This window comes from Paralichthys olivaceus, chromosome 10 (assembly GCF_024713975.1).
Source record: "Paralichthys olivaceus isolate ysfri-2021 chromosome 10, ASM2471397v2, whole genome shotgun sequence".
In the NCBI taxonomy this organism is placed as follows: domain Eukaryota; kingdom Metazoa; phylum Chordata; class Actinopteri; order Pleuronectiformes; family Paralichthyidae; genus Paralichthys; species Paralichthys olivaceus.
Genome location: NC_091102.1, coordinates 12,349,694 through 12,368,526, shown reverse-complemented (window position 1 = coordinate 12,368,526; position 18,833 = coordinate 12,349,694). Strand labels below are relative to the sequence as shown.

The following is an 18,833-nucleotide window of genomic DNA, read 5'->3' as shown; positions in this document are numbered from 1 at the left end:
TTTGTGACAGCCGCACTGCTGCACTTGGCGCAGGCCTATCACCCCCTCTCAGTGCGCACTTTCACTCCTGCAGTCTCCGGCAGATTTGGTGCGCAGCAACATCTCAAAAGTGTCTCAAATTATCGTTGCACAGGGACAATCGGTAAATGGGATTAAAGTATATCAAGTAGAACTTATTCTTTTATTTATTTACTTTTTTACCTGGCTGTAACCTGTGTGATTTAATGGCCGGGGAAGCGGGAGGAGAAGCTGCAGAAAATCAGAGGACTCCCCCGGGGAGGTTTGTGGGAGGTTGACGGTAACAGGCTTACTATTAAACTACAATAAAACAAAGCAGGTTACTGCGTCTTTTCATCCAACACCGGCGCCGGTAATAAATGTATAATTTTAGACAACTGGAGGAAAAGGCATGTATGTGAATATTCTCTTGTTCCCTCTTGTTCACTGCAAATGCACAATTACGCAGACAAGTGCACAATATGAAGCTGTGCCACCTGTGCACAACCCGGTTTCACGTTGCACAACAAACTTATCTCTACCATGAATGTGTTTTCTGCTCCTTATTACCCATCTGTATTTGTTATTTGAATATAAATACAAGTGTATAATAGTTTAGTTTTGCATCTGGTGCGACTTGTCTGCAGGTTAGTGCATGTATATCATAAATAAAACGTTTTGAAACAGTTCAATATTAATCATTTATATAAAAGTGGAATCGGCATTTTTGAGTTATAAAATCCGACGTTCTCTTTTTTTAATGCTAAAATCCCTTGTGTGTGGGATTCCAAAGAAATATGAAGATTCCTGTTTTTAATCCGTTGTAACTTTTTCATTTGTCAAACACAAACAGACGTTGGGAAATGAAAAAGATGTTTTAACAGCCACGGATGGACTAATATAAGCGTCTTCTCTTTGTGTACATTGTTGAAATATTATCATTATAGACACGCATGCAGAGGAAAGAACTTTGAGCTGCTCAACAGATTAAAAGTGATTTAAAATTTCATTTTGATGACTGAAATAGTGACACAACGCTGTGCGAAAAAAAAGTTGAAATATTGTATAAATGTGCATTTAGAGAGAATCACAATCTTAAAATAGAGCATGAGTGGGCCTGCGCATTATTTGCCACATATGTTTCGTCTTTAGAGGCATAAAACGTACTTTATGTATTTAAACTAAATACCTCTTTATAGTTTAAGATTTAAATGGAGTAAGGTTTATTAAAAGAAAATAACCTATTAATTTGAAAGTGTTATTTACAGCGGACACAGGCCTATAAATTCTGATACTGAGGAAGTAAAGGAGTTTAAATTGGACAATAATATTTCCTTTCTTATCTCAGTTTTTAAAGGATGAATTAATTAATCAGAGAAATTATTTAGCAAAGAATTGATTTAAAAGTTTTATTTGTAAACATTAAATATTTCTTTCTCTCTAAAGTTTTTTTTTTTTTAATTCGGCACCAAATGCGTTACAGAAGTTGTCAGTAGGTACATCATGATGTCAAAAAGATGCGGGTCTATAGATCACACACTCATGAACCTCTGGATATAAGATGGGAAAGTTCCCCCCCCCCCCATTTTTCCAAACGTGTTAAATCATAACTACCTCAACGTTTATAAGACAGAAAACAACAGACAACGTGCTCAGCAATGAAACTCGGATGGTTTGGAGTCGTTTAAATTGCACCATGCTATAGTGTAGCTCTTGGCAATAGAAATAATAAATATATAGAAACGTTTATATTCAACAGCAACAATACTTACAGCACATACAAACAAGGAATGTCTGACAGTTTTACAAACACCATGGGTCCCTCATTGTTCTATACAGATGAGATATTTTTCCACATATGCGTAATACATAAAAGGAGTGCCATAACTACGAATCTGTATCAAATCTAGCAGACTACATAGTGTCCGGTATATATTATATATAGACATCACCTCAGCAAGTGCCTATAAAAGAAAGAAAAGAAAAGGTGGGAGAGAGAAAAAGAAAGTAAACTAGAACATGCGTCTTTTCTGGATACTTTTTGGGATCCTGTCAGAAACACATAGGCACGAGTCAGAAAAAGAAAAAGAAATATTTTTTTTTCATTGTAACAAACTTTGTACACGTTATAAACCGATGCATTGGAGGCATCACATAATCTATCATAATATACAGTGAGTGTGCGTGTGTGTGCGCGTGTGTGTGCGCGTGTGTGTGCGTGTGTGGGGTCATATATATATGTATATAAATATATATAAATGGAATATATTACATCTGAGTATGCTGAATCAGTAGAGCCGATGTTAAATAAACAGTAAGTGATTGTAAAACTGGATTAAGTTTGTTGACAGTTTGTTCACTGGAGAGAAAAAACAAAAGTATCCCCACTCGTTTGGCACAAAAAAAAAAACAATTGTCAGAGAATTAAAAGGCCTACACAGCGATCACACTTTCTGCCTCTTTATCTTTTGTCTTCTTCATGAAACATAATAGGGTAGTGTTGTTCTATTCGCCTACGGAGCTTGCAGATATCCCCGAAATAATAATAATACCGTTTAAAAATCTGCCACGTCTGACTCAAAACAGTCTCTTTTTTTTTGGAAGTTCTTTGAGGTCTCGCCCACCGTGGAGTCGGGGCTCAGAAAGGCAGGGTGTCGAGGAAAAGTTTGTCAATTATTGCTGGCGGAGGGACTAGGTCCTCTAGTTTTAGGTAAAAGATACGCTGCAGACCTTGGGTACATAGTGTGCGCAGTTCAGGGAGCTTCCCCAAGAGTTTTGACAAGTAGTTGGGACGATTCAATCCACCGCCACTGAACGTCACTTGGTCTTTTAGGCAGTTGACGATCTTGTTTTGGAGATCCTCGACTCTCTTGGGTTCCTTAAGCCCGTGTCGTTCTGGAATACAAACATAAAAAAAGAAGACGTGAGATGGAGGATTTATTTGCCATGCATCAACTCTCTCTGTTCTGCATTGCATTGTATAATGCCGCCAGTTTCCATATAGGCTCAGCCGCCTTTACGCACCTGTTACCATGGCGAGAGCTGCGATGCAGGAGAAGGCTGAGATGTCTATGTTCATGCTGTGCAAGTTTGAGGAAAACTCCACGATGGCATCCACCCACTCTCCAAATCCACGGACGCACTGTAGCCTGTGTAACACAACTCCATTACAAAAAATAAGCTTGCCTTCCACTGGGTTGGACCTGCAATTAATAAGAAAACGACATTAATTACGGTTGGAAATAAATGGGAATTTAAGAGCCGTCTAATTATTGAGCAGCTAATAAAAGCCAAAGCACTGAAGCTTGAAGGGGGAGCTGATGATTATCTAAAAGCACGGCTTGTTTTGTTTGGTACAATTACGCAGCTCACCTGTACGCCAGCCGCAGGACAAAAAGTTCGAGGAAGGCGGACTCGAACAGGAGATCTTGATCTTGCTTCGGTAAATCAGAGAAGCCAGGGATCTTCTCCGCCCAGCCCCGGATGATCTCCATGGAGCCCGTCAGGAGATCGTAGAACTGTTGGATGTGCTGAGTGTTGTCTCCAGTCATTTGGTAGTCAGGGTTTGCCTGAAACTGGAATTTAATTTAAACAGCGCCTTAATGAGGTCCTTTAAAATATATAATCCGTGAAATTGCAAATGCCCATTTCCAAGAGAGGGAGAGAGAAAAGAAGAGCGTCCTTTTTTTACTGTTAAATTCATGTCTTCTTTTTATTAACTTCTCCAATTCATTGCAATTTACTTAGAAAAAAATATGCCACATTAAAAGCCCTGACAAAGTTGGGAATTCAGCGATTTATTCCAGCAAACTTTCAAAGCAATAAATTGTCATCTAGAAGCAGGAGAAAATTAAAAATCTCCATCTTGTTGAGCTTTCTGTTTCAGCCACTATCTTTTTTTCTTCCTCTCTTCCTTTTATGCGAGTGTTTTATTTTTAGAACTGTGGTTCTTTACTTACTCGGGAATAGTCCAAAGCAGACATGGAGGGGTTGGAGTCCACATGGGCCCTAACAAGTGCGCTTATGAGGCTCACAGGCGGCGAGGGTGGTGAAGGCTCCTGGGGACTTTTGGGTTTGGATGGTAGGCGTCCTCTCCGACCTTTGAGATTATCCGTTCGGACCACTGCGTTTGGAACAACACGTCATAAGTAGGTATCCCATATTGACGTGCGTAAAAGTTTAAATGTGGATAAGTTAACATCCCAACACTCAATTACGCACAGGATTCCCCTGTGTGTCAGTGAGGAAATAATATCAGGAAATATCAACAAGTCTAAAATAATTTAATGCATGGCTTAAACATACCTTCTCTCACCATTCCGACGACAATGCACTTCTGGAAACGGCAGAACTGGCAACGATTTCTTCGGCGTTTGTCAACAGGACAGTTTTTATTTGCTAAACACACGTACTTTGCATTTTTCTGGACGGTGCGCTGAAAGAAAAAAAGAAGGAACACATGTCACTCTGCGGGCCTATTTCTAAAGCCCTACAACATGTAGTACATGGACTGTGCGTGTTTGCTGCAGAAGGAGAAAAGATGAAAACGATATAATATCTGTCTCATCTCCTGTTTGATACTCTGCTGTACGAACCAACAAGAGGGAATAGACTGTCAGAAAAATACATATCAGTGTTCTGTCATATTTTACTTGCACCTCTGAGATCTAAGTGTGGACAAGTATAATTGTCACGTATAGATATTTAATGGGCGCCAATTAAGCTGGTGCTGGAAGATACATGTTGTAACTCGCAGTGAAAATGTGGTTATAATAAATGCACCATTATTATTTTCTATGGGAATTGGACAGGTTTTTTTTTTCTCAGGACGCAGTGCATGAGGGGCATCTTTCATTTAAACACACTAATGGTGATTTCTGTCATGTGAGCCCACCTTGAAAAATCCTTTGCAGCCCTCGCAGGTTCTCACTCCATAATGCTGGCAGGCAGCGTTGTCCCCACACACCGCACACAGACCTTCGTTTGACGGAGATCCTCGGGACGGGGGCGATGGCATTTGGCTGTCCACCAGCTGGTGCCCGTGTCCGAGCTGCAGGGAGTGAGGAAAGGCCAGGCCCGCCTGTTTCCGTATGGCACTGGGCACCGCGAAGCTCTGGCCGTCCAGGCCCCGGTGCCCGCCCGGGTTGTCGTGGTTCATGGAGACGTGCAGCGGGCCGTCGAACCGCATCTGACAACTGGAGACGGGGGTACCGGGCGGGGACTGCTTGAAGGAGAAGAGCGAAAGCCTCGACACCGGGTTCTTACGCTGGTCTATCATGTGAGATGTGGCCGCAACATAGTTCTGGTGGAAACTGTGGAGAGAGCCCGGGTCCTCCCACATGTGATTAGGCTGAACTGGGAAGTTTGGTGTGCTCGGGGCGTGAGGCGAGGGGGGTTTGAAATACATAGGCCCAGAGTGAGCCATCATTTCTTCTGACTGAGGTGGCAGGTGGCTCTGCTGATGGTAGTTGTGCATCTGGACGTCCTCCACCTTGATAGAGGACTGCTCTCCAGAGTGGGGCATCTGATACAGACAGGGTGGTTTAACGTCGTAACCGGTGTTATAGTTGTCCATGAATGTACTGAAACTCGGGAGAGAAGTGGTGGCTGTGATCTCAGTGTTGGTCAAGTCCATGCTAAACTTAACAAACTCGGGTGTTAGGAAGTCGCAGCTGTATTCTCCTGCGGTGTGGTAGCTGTAGCTCTGGGAAGCAGGACTAGCTCCTTGAGGTGATGATCCATACTGAGCCTGGACGCAGGGCATGGCTGAAAACCAAACCGGGAAATCCACACGGTCAGAATTTCTCCAGTAAATCTTCGAACTGTGAATATAAAAAGTTTTACACTTTAGTTCATTTAATCACATTTTACGCAGGACAAAAAACTTTTAAACAGTACTTAAGCTTGTCATCTTAAAATAAAATAGCATTTAACATTTATACTGTTTGTATTTAGTATTTGTAAATAATTTTCATATCATACCTCAAGTCTTCTGACAGTTTTTCGGTGACACTTGAAATGGATAATGTCAGGAGTTGTGTGGGTGTCTGGATTCAGAAAGGCGGCTCTGTTCTGGATCGTCCCCTAATAAAACACACAACTCTGACATTTACTATACATTCTAAAATGTATAATATCTAAAATTGACCATGTTCACCCAGATTTCAACTTGTAAATTACGCACAAACTAAAGTAGATTCCTTATTACGCACAGGATTTGGGAAATTTACGTTAAAATGATTTAATAGATTCGGACAAAATACGTTCATGTAGAAACTGCAGAGCATAGTTGTCTTTTTCTTTTATCATTATTGTGTGGAATATTTGTTCGGGATAAACAGATCAACTTCGCGCACTGGACATCCGTGACAACTTGTCTGCAAAGGTTGAATCTCCTGGTGAGGCATCGGTCACATCAACAGATCTGACCACTGTGAGAAAGATTCAGTTGTGGAGAATTTCAATGAATGAGGGAAAAAAAAGTGAATCCAAGAAATAAAGAAAGAAAAGATCCAAATGGCTGAAAGAAATCTGTGCGAGTCAAGCGCACACGCAGATGATGTTGCAAAGAAAGAAAAGAGTGGGGAATCTTACCTCTTTCACATCAGGATCGTTTCTTTCAATCCATGCGATAAGCATGCAGGGGGTATTCATCAATTTCGGTAAAGGCTCCAAACCATGAGCGTCGGATACCCAACAAAGCCAGAGCAGGCAAAACCGTGTGACTCCGCGCACTGACAGCGACACGAGCTTCGACTACCCAGTCTGGCCAATGTGGCTTTGTTTATGTGAGCTCTGGATGCCGTGGCCCACGTGTTTCACGGCGCAACGTCATCGGCGTCGACAGAGACACAGACCAATCCGAACGGGAACTTTCTCAAGCCCCATTTTTTTCCTTATCTGGCGAGTGTGTTTGGCTTGTGATGTGTGTTGTATGTTGCTTCCCACATGGACATTAGCAGAGATGTAGTGGAGGGCAAACCCACCTAAAGTCTGTTCAGACACTTCTATGTTTGCAGGGGACTTAAATCAGGCTTGTTTTAAGATGACATTAATCTATGGGATGTGATTTCACAGCTCTGCAAAGTAAATCATGCAAATTGTGATAATCTGGTAATTTCTGCTTCTCTTTATACCAGTGGACATTTTTCTTGATATTATGGACTTTTCCCTATTTTGTCAGCACATTTCTCTGGCACAACCACCTCTTGGTTGCAGCAGCCAAAATGTATGAAATGATCTAACTGGTCTTAAAACAAATGTAGAAAGTGAGAAACATCTCACCTGATAGGATCTAGATTATTTATTCCCTTACTGAGGTAACTTTACTGGTGTACGTTACCACATGTGTGTTATGTCACAATGAGGCCGCTATGCCAAGTTCACTACACTCATATGAAACAGGAGGGGGGTAAATATTGTTCTTAGTTAACTTCTGACAGGATTTCTGTTATTCAATTGTGTTCCAAATTTAGATCTCAGATGGGGTGGGGTCTTGCCTATTCATAGAGCTGGTGTATAGTGAATGTGGTGTGTGTGTGTGGGGGGGGGGGGGGGTAATTAGTGGGCCTGTAGCCAGTTGTCATTGGTGTGGTGTGTGTGGGGGGGGGGGGCTACAAATTTAGGTCCCCCAGAGAGGGAAACGTGATAGGAGCGCGCAGAATGGAGAGTGACGCAGAAAAACGCTTAAGGTGACGCAGTCGCCAAAATAATCTTTGGGGCCTCATTGTTCGGTAGCGATGGAATGGTCCGATCTCAGAATAATCTTACACCAACACCTTGTAGCCAATCGCGATGGCCTACTTATCACTATTATTCCCCCGTTAACATATTGGCCCGGGCAGCAAGCCAAATCAGAGAGCAGATACATGTGGTGCATTGGTCCACCTGCGCGTAAAAGCAGCCAGAATCACATGTGGTAGCAGCACCAGGTGTTATTTCTACAGGACTGGTTCTTTCTTATAAGAGCAACGGGACAGCCACCTCATCCAATTTTTTCTTTTTTGTTTTGACGGCACTCAGAGCACACAAGGACAGAGTGTGCACAGGGGGAGGGAGGGAGGGGGTGCACTATATCTGTATATTATGGTTGCTCTCACCTCTAGAGGACACTATTGTTCACCAGCCATACATCAAGCGGCCCCTGTTTCTTATAATTAACCTTCTTAATTAGCCTAACCCCATTAAGGCAATGTGGTCACGCCCAGTCGTTTTCAGGTGCGCATCGTGGAAGGATTTGTTAATTATATATTCCACTCGTCATACTTCGAATATTCAGAAGAAAAATACTGTTGTAAAAGTTCTGGTGTGTTCCTTTTTAAGTTGTAATTACCTTGAAAACACCTCCCCCATTTTTTGCAATTTCACTTGCATCTTTTACAAGAGTTTCACATGTGCCTAAATCCCTTCCTTGTGCGCTGAAATGCATGCGTAAAACCTCTGCATTGTGCGCTAATCTCTATAACAAACTCAAACAGTGTCTGAAAACTCCGTTGCCGCACGGCCACAACTCTAGGTGTGTATTTACTGTTATCCATTCACCATTTAGAATTAAAATGAAAACACAATTAACAGTTTAATTGGCCGTTTTACCGAAGAATAATTAACTTCCCATTTATGTGCGCAATTAATTGACAGTCATTTGAAAGAGAGCAGCCATAGTTTTTAATCACACACAAGTGTATTTTTTAACTTTGAGGAGATGTTTACTGACAGTATTGCGCGCGTGCGTGTGCAGGAGAGAGAGAGTGAGGAGGGAGTGTATGCTTTTACATAGGCTCACATGTTGTTAAGTTCACTTCAGGTAGCGCCAAGCAGGGAATGTGCAGGAAATACACGTTATTAGTGGAAAAGAAACAGTCCTCATCTTTAAGTCACAGGATGTCCAGGTCCACTGCCTCACAGGTTGAGGTGAGAGCATGAAAGCAAACGTGGTCATCCACCATTAACCACATTTTCTGATATGCCTCCAGACAGTAATTTGAGTCCATGTTTGTTTGTCACCTCAAAAGAATATATGTCTGCAGCCTCCAATCCGCAAGTGGTGCACAGATTCTGGGCCTCCATTAACTCCACTTAACCTCTGACCCACATGTAACAGTCAAGTCTTCTATCTAATCTGGACACAAAGATATCCAACTATGATGTATCAATCACAGACAGTTATGCAGCTATAGCCAATCTATGTGTGTTGCATCCTAACTTCTCAACATGTTCTGTGGTTAGCTGATTAAACTATAGAGTTATTGCTGTTATGAGCTATTCGTGTTTGCAGAGCAAGACTGAAAATGGCCATTTATAAGATACTCAGTAGATCAAACCATCAGTGCTGCATTTATTAAAGTTATGAGTGTGATAAGATACAAAATGGTCTCACTGTTTAGCAATCAATGTGACAAATACTCAAGTACTATACTGAAGTAAAAATTTGAGGTAAGCCTACACTATATGTGTATTTCAACTCACAACCCACTACATGTCAGAGGGAAATATTGTACTCCTGTACTCCACTGCTTTTATATATCAGCCATAGTCAGGTTAGATTTTGAACGCTGCTTTTTCTTGTAATGTCGTGTTTAGAATCGTTTTGTATGTTGCGTCTGGTCCAGGTCGTGCAATAAGTAAAAAAAAAGAAAGGTTTTATGTCGTCTGTGTGTCTTCATCTAAGCTTTTACCATGTTGCATGCCAGACCGGAGCTTGTGAGGAAACTTGTGGCTAATTGGTGTCGATACATCACATCAAATTATGAGCTAAAGGCCTAATTGTTGATCCACGTGTTACTTTGCATAATTTTATTTGTTTCATTTACACTTTTTTCTGAAACTGGAGAAATGGTGTTTGGAGTTGTTCCAACCCTACTTTAATTGTAGGTAGTTTGTGAAACCCGCTGGCCACTCGCTCCCACAAACCTCATTTCATTTCCAAGCACCAGCAGGTATCAAACTTTCTGGGAATTGAACAGCCCGACCCTGAAGGCATCCCTTTGCTCAGTGTCTTCTTTCCATTTCTAGATTCCCACTTTACAAGCTTAAATGTCTACTTAATATGCTTTAATGCCTGCTCTTTAGAGCCAGGGAGCACTTCATCACTTTTATACACCTTTATATAACACACTGTTAACTAGCAATGCCTTATGGAACAGCTTGTCTTGCAGCTGGAAGGCGCCTCCATGGCATGATGGAGGTACCTGTCCACCATTCACAATGAGACAGTAAAAAGGGAATGGAGGCCTCTGCATACTGCTGCCGTCTATATCAGTCAACGATGAATATTCATGAATCACAGTGTCATGACATGCTCTGTAATTGGCAGCAACATTAGCAATGACACTGCTGGTATCAAGTCCCTGCATATTCATGTGGTGGGGCAATATTTTCTCGTGGTGCTGTTTTTTTCCCTTCTTCTTTCTTCTCGCTCCTCCTGAAAGTGAAAATGTATTCTGAAGCTGCAGGTGTCCTTGATGCCACAATCAATTGCTGGCTGGATTGTGCCCCAGTGAAAATCAGACAAACCATTAGTTTCTCCGTCATTCTCTTTGATTAATAACATATCTGAATTATAAAAGGCTGACATGGACGCCAAAGAGTGTGAAGTGAATCTCTTTGTAATAGTTATGAATGTGGAGCTTAAGGACTCTGAAATATCTTGTCATTGCCCCAGGCTTTGGTGGGCTTTTATAGATCACTTATAAATGTATTGATTTAATTTCAATAGTAGGCTTAGATTTTTTCATTTTGAATGTGTTTGTTTGTCTCCTATCTAAATAGTTTGAGGTGTGAGTAGATTTTGCAGCTACAGACATGGTCGAGAGCGATCACTAATAGTGGGCACTCTGTGGCAGATTTGTTTTTGTGCTGGAATTTGCTGAAACTCCATTTCGGCCGCTCTAAAGTGTCCTAGAATGGGTAATGAGGGAATTGGATGAAGCTTTTCCTAAGCTGCAAAGCTTTCTCCTCAAAGCAGCTTGATGGGAGGATTTCTCCTCCTTGAGGCTTCAGTCTCGTGCAGCACAACATCTGAGCTGTGGTGTGAGGAGGTTGTCCTGAGCTCTTCAACAGAAGTGGATGTAGCATAGAGATGGGAGCTTTGTTTACACCAAAGTGAATTTCAAATAGGCACAGCAGTAGATGTGTTTCTAGTATTCAGATCCTTTACGTTCAGATATAATATGTAACAATTCTACATTAAAACGACTACACTTATTCTGTCTGATGCTTGTTTTGTGTACTTACATTATCCAAAATGTTTCAAACCATGTTCAAACCCCCCAAAAAACAGTATTGTTTCATTTTGTAATGGATCACGATCATTCATTCCCCTTTGCTTCGTAACGTGAATATAACTTTAATACATAACCACATCCGTGAAAATGATTTGCATCTGAGTTCTGTCAAATAGATTTTCATTGACAATGGTGGTGAAGACATCAATTCCCATGATCCCATGCTGCACCACAAGGTTATCAAACGAGGTATTTTTTTAATGTTTTGATTGGAAGACCCCTAGTGGCCAAAATCACTTATTGGATGTATCAATACAGCAATGTAAAAATATTCCTGCTTTCAAAACCCTACAAGAGTAAAAGAGTATAAATATCAGCAGCAAAATGTACTTGAATTAACAAAGTACTTGATCTGCAGTAATATATTTCAAATTTTGACAAGTACAGTATGTGAGTAGATATACTTAATTATGTTCCACCATCATTTTTCTTTTCTAAAGTTAACCTTTAGAAAACTTGGAAGAACTACAGTATTTCGAATGCGACTGAAGTGTGAAATAAGGCCCAGTGTTTTTTAACAATGGATCACTTACACTGAAATCTTTGCTGTTCTGTTGCCTCCTTTTTCCTGTTGATCACCAGCTGAGCTGTATCTGCACAGAGCAGTAGGAGGCATGGCATTCCAGGAGGAGGGAATAGAAATGCTGTCACCGTAGAGGATAGGGCTGTTTTATTTTATTTTATATAGCCAAACTAAAGTGGCAGCATATAAAAGAAAACAGGTGAGATTGTCTGAAGTGTTGCAGAGGAATGTTTAGTGATCTGCATTATGTGTTTGTGTTGTCCGTCCGTCCATCTGTCCGTCTGCCTGTCCCACTCTTTTGAACACGATATATCCAGATCACCTCCACAGAATTTCTTAAAATTTGGTACAAATGTTCAGTTAGACTCACAGATTAACTGATTCCATTTTAGTGGTCAAAGGTCACAGTGAAAAAAAATGAAAGTGAAACTGCACTGGTTGGCGTTGGTGTACAATCGCAGGGTAGTAATTCTATAGAAAAATATAATTAACTGAGACCTCGGATTATGTTTGATGAATACAAATATTGAAAGTGAGGTATTATAATCACATATTTGTATCACAGTTTCATTCTATGGCTCCCAGACCTTGAATGGGATAAATAATAAAGAGCAAAATGAAAGGTAACTTAGGTTATGCTGCATCCTGTGTAATATTTCCTCCTCCTTCTAATAGATGGTAGATTGTATGGTGCATCTGTAATGAGCACATGACTAACAACCACAGTGAACTTGAGAAAGAGTGTCATTTGTCTTTTTCTGCATTGCTTATTTTAGATAATCCTGTGCCATCATCTTCTTTACTAACCACCAAGTTTTCTAATTAGTCAGATTTGTTGTTAACATGTCTCTGGCCCATTCATCCGTGTGTGTGTGTGTTTGTGTGTGTGTGCGTGCCACATGCAGATTTCGTGATTAATCTACAGAGACAATATTTTTGAAATGGTATTGGGTGTGGAATATAAACAAGCATGTGATGTATTGTTTTTTATTGCTTGATGGTGTCTGACAGCTTTGTCACAGAAAATGCATGGCTCTTTTCTTCCTAAATCCATCATGAGGAATATAAAGACATATGCATAATAATGAAACACATTTATTAATATGTACTGTCCCCTGGAGTCATATGACAATGAAATGGATGACTGGTTTTCTTTTGCATGGATGCTATAGGCCTGTGTGTCGTGTGTGTGGAGGCAGCTGAACAGGTAAACGCAGTGTACATGGATGAGCTCTTACCCAGAGCAGCTCAGATAGTGGCCTTACGATGCTCCGAATTGCTTTTTACACTGGTTTGCGCAACAAGAGCTGGAGTGTTGTACTTCTTAGGTGTTTAGTTCTATTCTACTGGTTGTCTTGAGGACCTTACCCACTACAGCACCCAGTACAACTTAGTGCTAACAGAAACAAGACTCATTGGCCCCTTAAAATAGTGTGGTGATATAATTTTTTCTTTTTACAAAACACATACAGATCCCTAAGTCAATATAAATAGCCATAATTCTTTAAAACACTATTTCCCTATGATAATAGTCAAAGTGCTTTCATTGTCACCACCAAAATGTATCTAGGTTTCATGAGCATACAAACTGATGAGTTTCATATTTTTCTTTCAATACAAGTGCAATTGATTTTTGCAAGGAGCTTTTCCAGAGGATCTTTTCAAGGCGGACTCTTGTTCAGCCCCTGCTTGCAACCACAAATGGGCATTCTCCATCCTGATGTTGCATAACCTCCCTGCCATTGTGATGGAGCTGCTTCCAAGCCGTCTCTCTGGGGCTCGATCCGTAAGGCGCTCCACATGTCTGCTGTGAAGTCTAGAGCAGCAGCATGTTTGGATTGGGATGATTTCCCTCCATAACAAGTCTGCGGGCATTAGTCCAATCACCAAAACAAAAAAAGTATGAATGATAACTCTTTTATTCTCCTCCTGTTAGCGGGAGCATCCTCTTGTGGTTACCATCACATACCAAATCAATTATCTATGCTGCTGGTCGGAGGCTTCTTTAATGTGTTTTTTTTGCCCCTTTTATTTACTCAAGTTGTCTAATGGCGGTGTAGAGGCTGTTTTCAAACCCTTTCTTCTAATCCTCTGCTATTCTTCCTTTCTTCTTTTCAAAACTGGGATTTACAGACCATCTGGGACAGCAAAGAAGCTTTTAATAAGCAAAGAGTGATTTCAATGTTTTTTAAAAAGCTATAAAAATCACATGATTTCTTTCACATACATTTATTAAAAATGTTTTTTTTTAAAACAGATATTTTCTAGATCTCTGTTTCTGGATTTCTTTTCTTTTAGTGTGTTTTCTAAACATGCATTTCCTTTTTGTTATTCATGCTGTCAAAGCGGTGGAAATGATTGTTGTTTTTAGCCAATGGAATATGTATGGCCTCACAATATTGTTCTAGTCATGAATATTACAGTGGAGGCTTGTGCATATGTGAATAGTATCTTGATCCATTCTAAAGATTTGGGACAATAAGTATCCAAATGTTGATGTGCTCCTCTGGTTCCCATCGTCAGATCTCAAAACTGCCCCTGTGCCGGGGAGACAATTTCTCATCAGGCACCAGCAGCCGCAGCACCGAGCTCATTCACGGAGGAGTCCGATATCTACAGAAAGCCATCACGAAATTGGATTACAAACAGGTAAATGCTTCATTTTTTCTCCGCAGCTGACACTTATCCGCAGAATTCCTGGTCCCTCTGGTCATATTGCTTTATTTACCCTCCTATGTTCATTTGTCATTCACGGGAAGCAGTGACATGTTTGCCTTCAATGACTGCCTGCCCGGGAATTTTCTGAAGTTGTTTTAAAGAAATCTTACAACTTAGCAGACCTCTGCCAGCATCACATAGTGAATTAATTCATGAAATTATCCCCTCGGTAATGGCTGGAATGACGCCCATGTGTCCTCCTTTGTCTGAGAATTGTTTAAGACCAGTCGCCAAGGTTCAAAGTGAAATGTCACCATTTTCTGTTACATTTCACCGTATTTGAGAAATCTCATTATTCTGGGCTTGTGTTTTCTTTAGGAGCCTTATTTTGCTATCTGTAGGAACATACGAAGGTCCTGGAGGTGAGCAGCAGAAGAGACCAATTAGTGTGATTGCACGAATCGCAACTGCCTAGTCAGCAGCTCGACAGTAAAATGTAGGCTGTGCTGTACGTCTCAGATGAAAAGAAGGGCAAATTAAAGCAACTGTGTTTGGAGCTGGGTATTTCATGCTTACAGTCACAGTAATATTTACCCACAAAACCTATATATCTGATTCAGGTCTCGAAATCTACTAACAAAACAGCAGGATATTAAATGTTGGTTCTTATGTAGTTCTCACACCAGCAGGACGAGGAAAACTGTGATAGGTCATTGCTGTCATTCAAATATGCACACAGATTATGTCTTTAAATCCCCAGATAAAGATGAAATCAAAGTTTTAATTAATTTTAGGTGAAAGTATTTGTCGTTTGAGAAAATGAAAAGAAAAAACAAAATGTGAACTATTGGTGCTTTTCTTACCCTTCTATTAAGGTAAATTGAATATCTTTTGGTTGTGTGTAATTTAAGGCTAAAAAAAACTAGCTGACACCTTTTTCATGGTTTTCTGACACTTTATGGGTCAGGAATCAACAGATCTGTTCATTGGTGGATATTAAAGTTATTTCAGGCCTAATTAAATTAGTTTTGAGAGTTGAAATTATCCATTTCAATTCTCCTCTTCTTGATAGTGAAACTGTCCAGCTTCTTGATTACACCTATATCTGATGTCGCTGCAGGTGTTCAAGCAAAACCCACTGTATGTTTTTCTCACATTCTACCTATTCAATGATCATTTTTCACCCCATAAACCAGAAACAGCAGTAAACCTTTCCTTACATAAAGGCTTGGAGTTGGGGAAGATGGAGAAGTTCAGCCGAATGGTAGTAAACTTTACAATCACCTTTGGGCTGAGAGGACCATTGGAGTGTAAGGGAGATGGAGGAGCGGTCCACGGCGTCTCTGCACCATCTCGCCTTTGCTCTCTCAGACTTCGGGTGAACTCAGGGGCCTTGATTTGATTGGTGCAGCTTTGAATCATAAGCTTTAATTGTGCCTGACATTTAAAGCTTCTCTCTGGTATTTAAAGCAGTGTACAGGTGTGGCTCATTACTGAGAGGGGGGATAGGAGATTTTCTGATTTCTCTCTCATTGCTGATCTGTGGCAGCGTCTTAACTCATCATGCTGCCTGTCACCATCCACGAAACCCCTACCTCACTCGCACAAAGCCACACGTGACCCAGCTATCATCAGTCAAAGTGGAGTTCAGGCCTATCATGAAATGATGGCCACCTTTTTTAGTGCTGCAAACACTGTCAAAGAGCGGGAGGCTGCAGACGGGGAATAAAAAGACTGTTAACTTGCACATGCTGCTTACCCTTCAGAGGGTGAATCTTTTATAGTATTGCAAGGTGGTGATTCACATACTCTACTGCACTCATGCAAGACAAACAGGTTGTTTATTATGCTCAAAGCCTGAAATCCTTTCTTGAGCAGTTTAAGGTGTTCTGAGCACATTATAATGCACCATGAAAGTATACAGTACCAATCACTTTGTGCAGTGTTAAAAATTGTAGCACTTATCACAGCTGGAGATGCAGATAGCAGCAGTCTGACTGCAAATTGTAGAAATCTACATCTGTCCTACGATCTGTCCTGTGTGACTGCAAAAGTAGTTGTCACTTGTCTTATGTGAGCAAGTGTGAGAAAATGCATTTAGCTCTCAGAAATATATACATTTATTCTGCAGTAGTTTCAAAATGTAGCACATCTATAGAGCTGAATTGTGCATTTGAAACCCTCTTTGTTGCTATTTTAAGATACGATATGTGACCATTCTTCATTAAAATTTCTAAAATTAACGTGACACATAACTATGTATTTTGTTCTGTACATACATTCTGTACGTACATTATCCAAATTGTTTGCAACAATGCTCAAACCCAGAAAAATCCATATTTATTCAAGGTAACAAGATGTTTCTTTTAATTGTGTGTATCTATTTTACGTGGAGCTTTGCTCGTCTGTGCTTTAACGTCCGGGGCAAAGGACGTGTGACTGTTTGTATTGGTTACTCGATCATTCATTGTCGTTTGCTGCAAAGCCTGAATAAAGCTTTCATACATCACCTCATCCGTGAACATAATTTGCACCTGAGATGCATCAGGTATATTTTCATTGGCTATGGGTAGAAGATAACAACTCCCATGATCCTACACTGCTTCACAATGTCATCCAACTAGGTTTTTTGATATTGTTTTGATTGATAGACCCCTATGCAGCCAAAATTACATATTGTATGTTTAACATTCACTCCAAGGACATACCATAAACACATGCATTAGCTGTTAATGAATCAAGAGCACCAAAGAGCAGAGATCAGTGTGTTTGGTACCAAAAAGAAAAAGTGTAATTAATTAAAGGTTTTCAATTATTTGTCATTAATCATAAATTCTGCATCAGTCTTCCCCAGCAGAATATCTTGTGTCTCACACAGCCGTGTAATTGCTGTTTATGTGAGCGTAAACAAATGAGAAACAACATTTTTAAAGCAGAAAATAGCCAGTGGGCATCGCGTACCAACCAGTCCCAGGATCCATCTATCTGCGGGCCATATGTGCCTCGTGTTGGCATCAGAAAAACAAAGCATATGTTGATTGTTAGCCAGGGTGTACATAGCATGTCCTGTTCACTCAGGGTCTCCCTTGTAGCTGCAAACTCCCAACTTTGTTTCTCTAGGCTATCTGTCAGACTTCATTTAGCATTTGAGGATATGTGGATTCCCATGTACTGCAAAAAGGCAACATACTTCTGAGGGAGCGCGGCCACTATCTGAGCAGTGATCTGTCAACCTTATTCATTTAGCAGAAGTAAGTAGGAGAGGGGGTGTTTTATACGAGCTATTTATATTTGTTCACTTTAATACCAGTAGAAAGTAAAAAGATTTACTTCTAGAAACCAGAAATATCTGGAAAAAACCCACAAAGCTTTAGAATTTTTTTGTTTGATTGTAAAATGATGAAATTTATCCTAATTAGTGTAGAAAGAACAAAGGAATGAAACAATAAAAGCATTAGACCACTTACACGTATTTAATATTACCTCAAGCTGTCTTTTCCACCCTTTTTCCTGTACGCAACTGGGTACATTATGGCAGTGACATTTTCTGTCCTGACCTTCTTTACTGGGGATCGGGCTTTGACTGCTCGGGTTCATCTCCTCAGGATTTTTCAAGCCATCACGGTCAGATGGTTTCAAGATGTAGACATCCTTTAGCCTTAGAAAATGTAGTCTTTGCAAACATATAATTTAGTAAGAAATGGCAAACAGGTTGTAACGCCCTGTACACGTAAATCGCACAGACCAATGTTCTCATAAAGGGGATTTTTTTAATATTCACATTTTACTCTGTACAGTTATAAATGTTGTAAATATACAGAACTAGAATTGTTATTGCAGTTTTGCACTGTATTTAAACTTTTTCTACTTTTAAGGAAATATTGCATGTTGCTGCGTCTTTATGTACCGCTCATGTACCCAATCATCTTTTTTGCTGGAGGAGTAATTGACGAAAGCATCTGGGATAATAACTCCATCTCCCGCTGTACCTGTAACAATTTAATTGGACGAGTCAGCCCAGCCAAGCATCGCTGGCTCCATGACTGGGAGACATGAAATTCATTGTCATTATTGTCCCTGTCATTTTGCAGCATTTTGTCCGGCCGCAGAGTTCCTCTCACTCCACTGAGTTTCGTACCTCCAGGAGGCTGGGACGAGTGGTATGTGTGAGCCGAGCGGAGGTAGGGGCTGGATGGGAGGGAGCCAGGGAGGGGGGAGGGGGGTGGTGGCGGTGGCAGAGAGAGGGGGTGGTGTTGGGGGGGCTCCCATTCCTCCAGGGAGCTCTGATGCTCATTTAGCTTTGGTCTGTCATTTGGCCATTTTGGCTTTTTAATTGCTGATGATAATTATCATCATCATTATTGTTATCTTCA

At 40.7% G+C, this 18,833-nt stretch overlaps 2 protein-coding genes across 6 annotated transcripts in view; one reads left to right on the top strand and one right to left on the bottom strand.

Moving 5' to 3' along the window:
• LOC109631046 (uncharacterized) overlaps window positions 1-18,833 on the top strand; it is a 135,619-nt gene that overhangs the window by 74,638 nt on the left and 42,148 nt on the right. For all 5 annotated transcript variants that reach the window (XM_069532716.1, XM_069532717.1, XM_069532720.1 and 2 more), the window contains one exon: window positions 14,326-14,451. Coding sequence is in view for 2 of the 5 variants with exons in the window: in XM_069532720.1 (XP_069388821.1) it covers window positions 14,326-14,451 (126 nt within the window). In the remaining 3 variants the exon portion in view is untranslated. The remainder of the gene's footprint in view (window positions 1-14,325; window positions 14,452-18,833) is intronic.
• Window positions 211-6,778, bottom strand: nr4a2a (nuclear receptor subfamily 4, group A, member 2a). The gene is made up of 8 exons (XM_020089611.2): window positions 6,592-6,778; window positions 5,980-6,081; window positions 4,892-5,819; window positions 4,303-4,432; window positions 3,957-4,120; window positions 3,370-3,572; window positions 3,022-3,200; window positions 211-2,892 (listed from the first exon to the last, which is right to left on the bottom strand). The coding sequence occupies exons 3-8, from the start codon at window positions 5,759-5,761 to the stop codon at window positions 2,636-2,638; spliced, it is 1,803 nt and encodes a 600-aa protein (XP_019945170.1). The 5' UTR covers window positions 5,762-5,819; window positions 5,980-6,081; window positions 6,592-6,778; the 3' UTR covers window positions 211-2,635.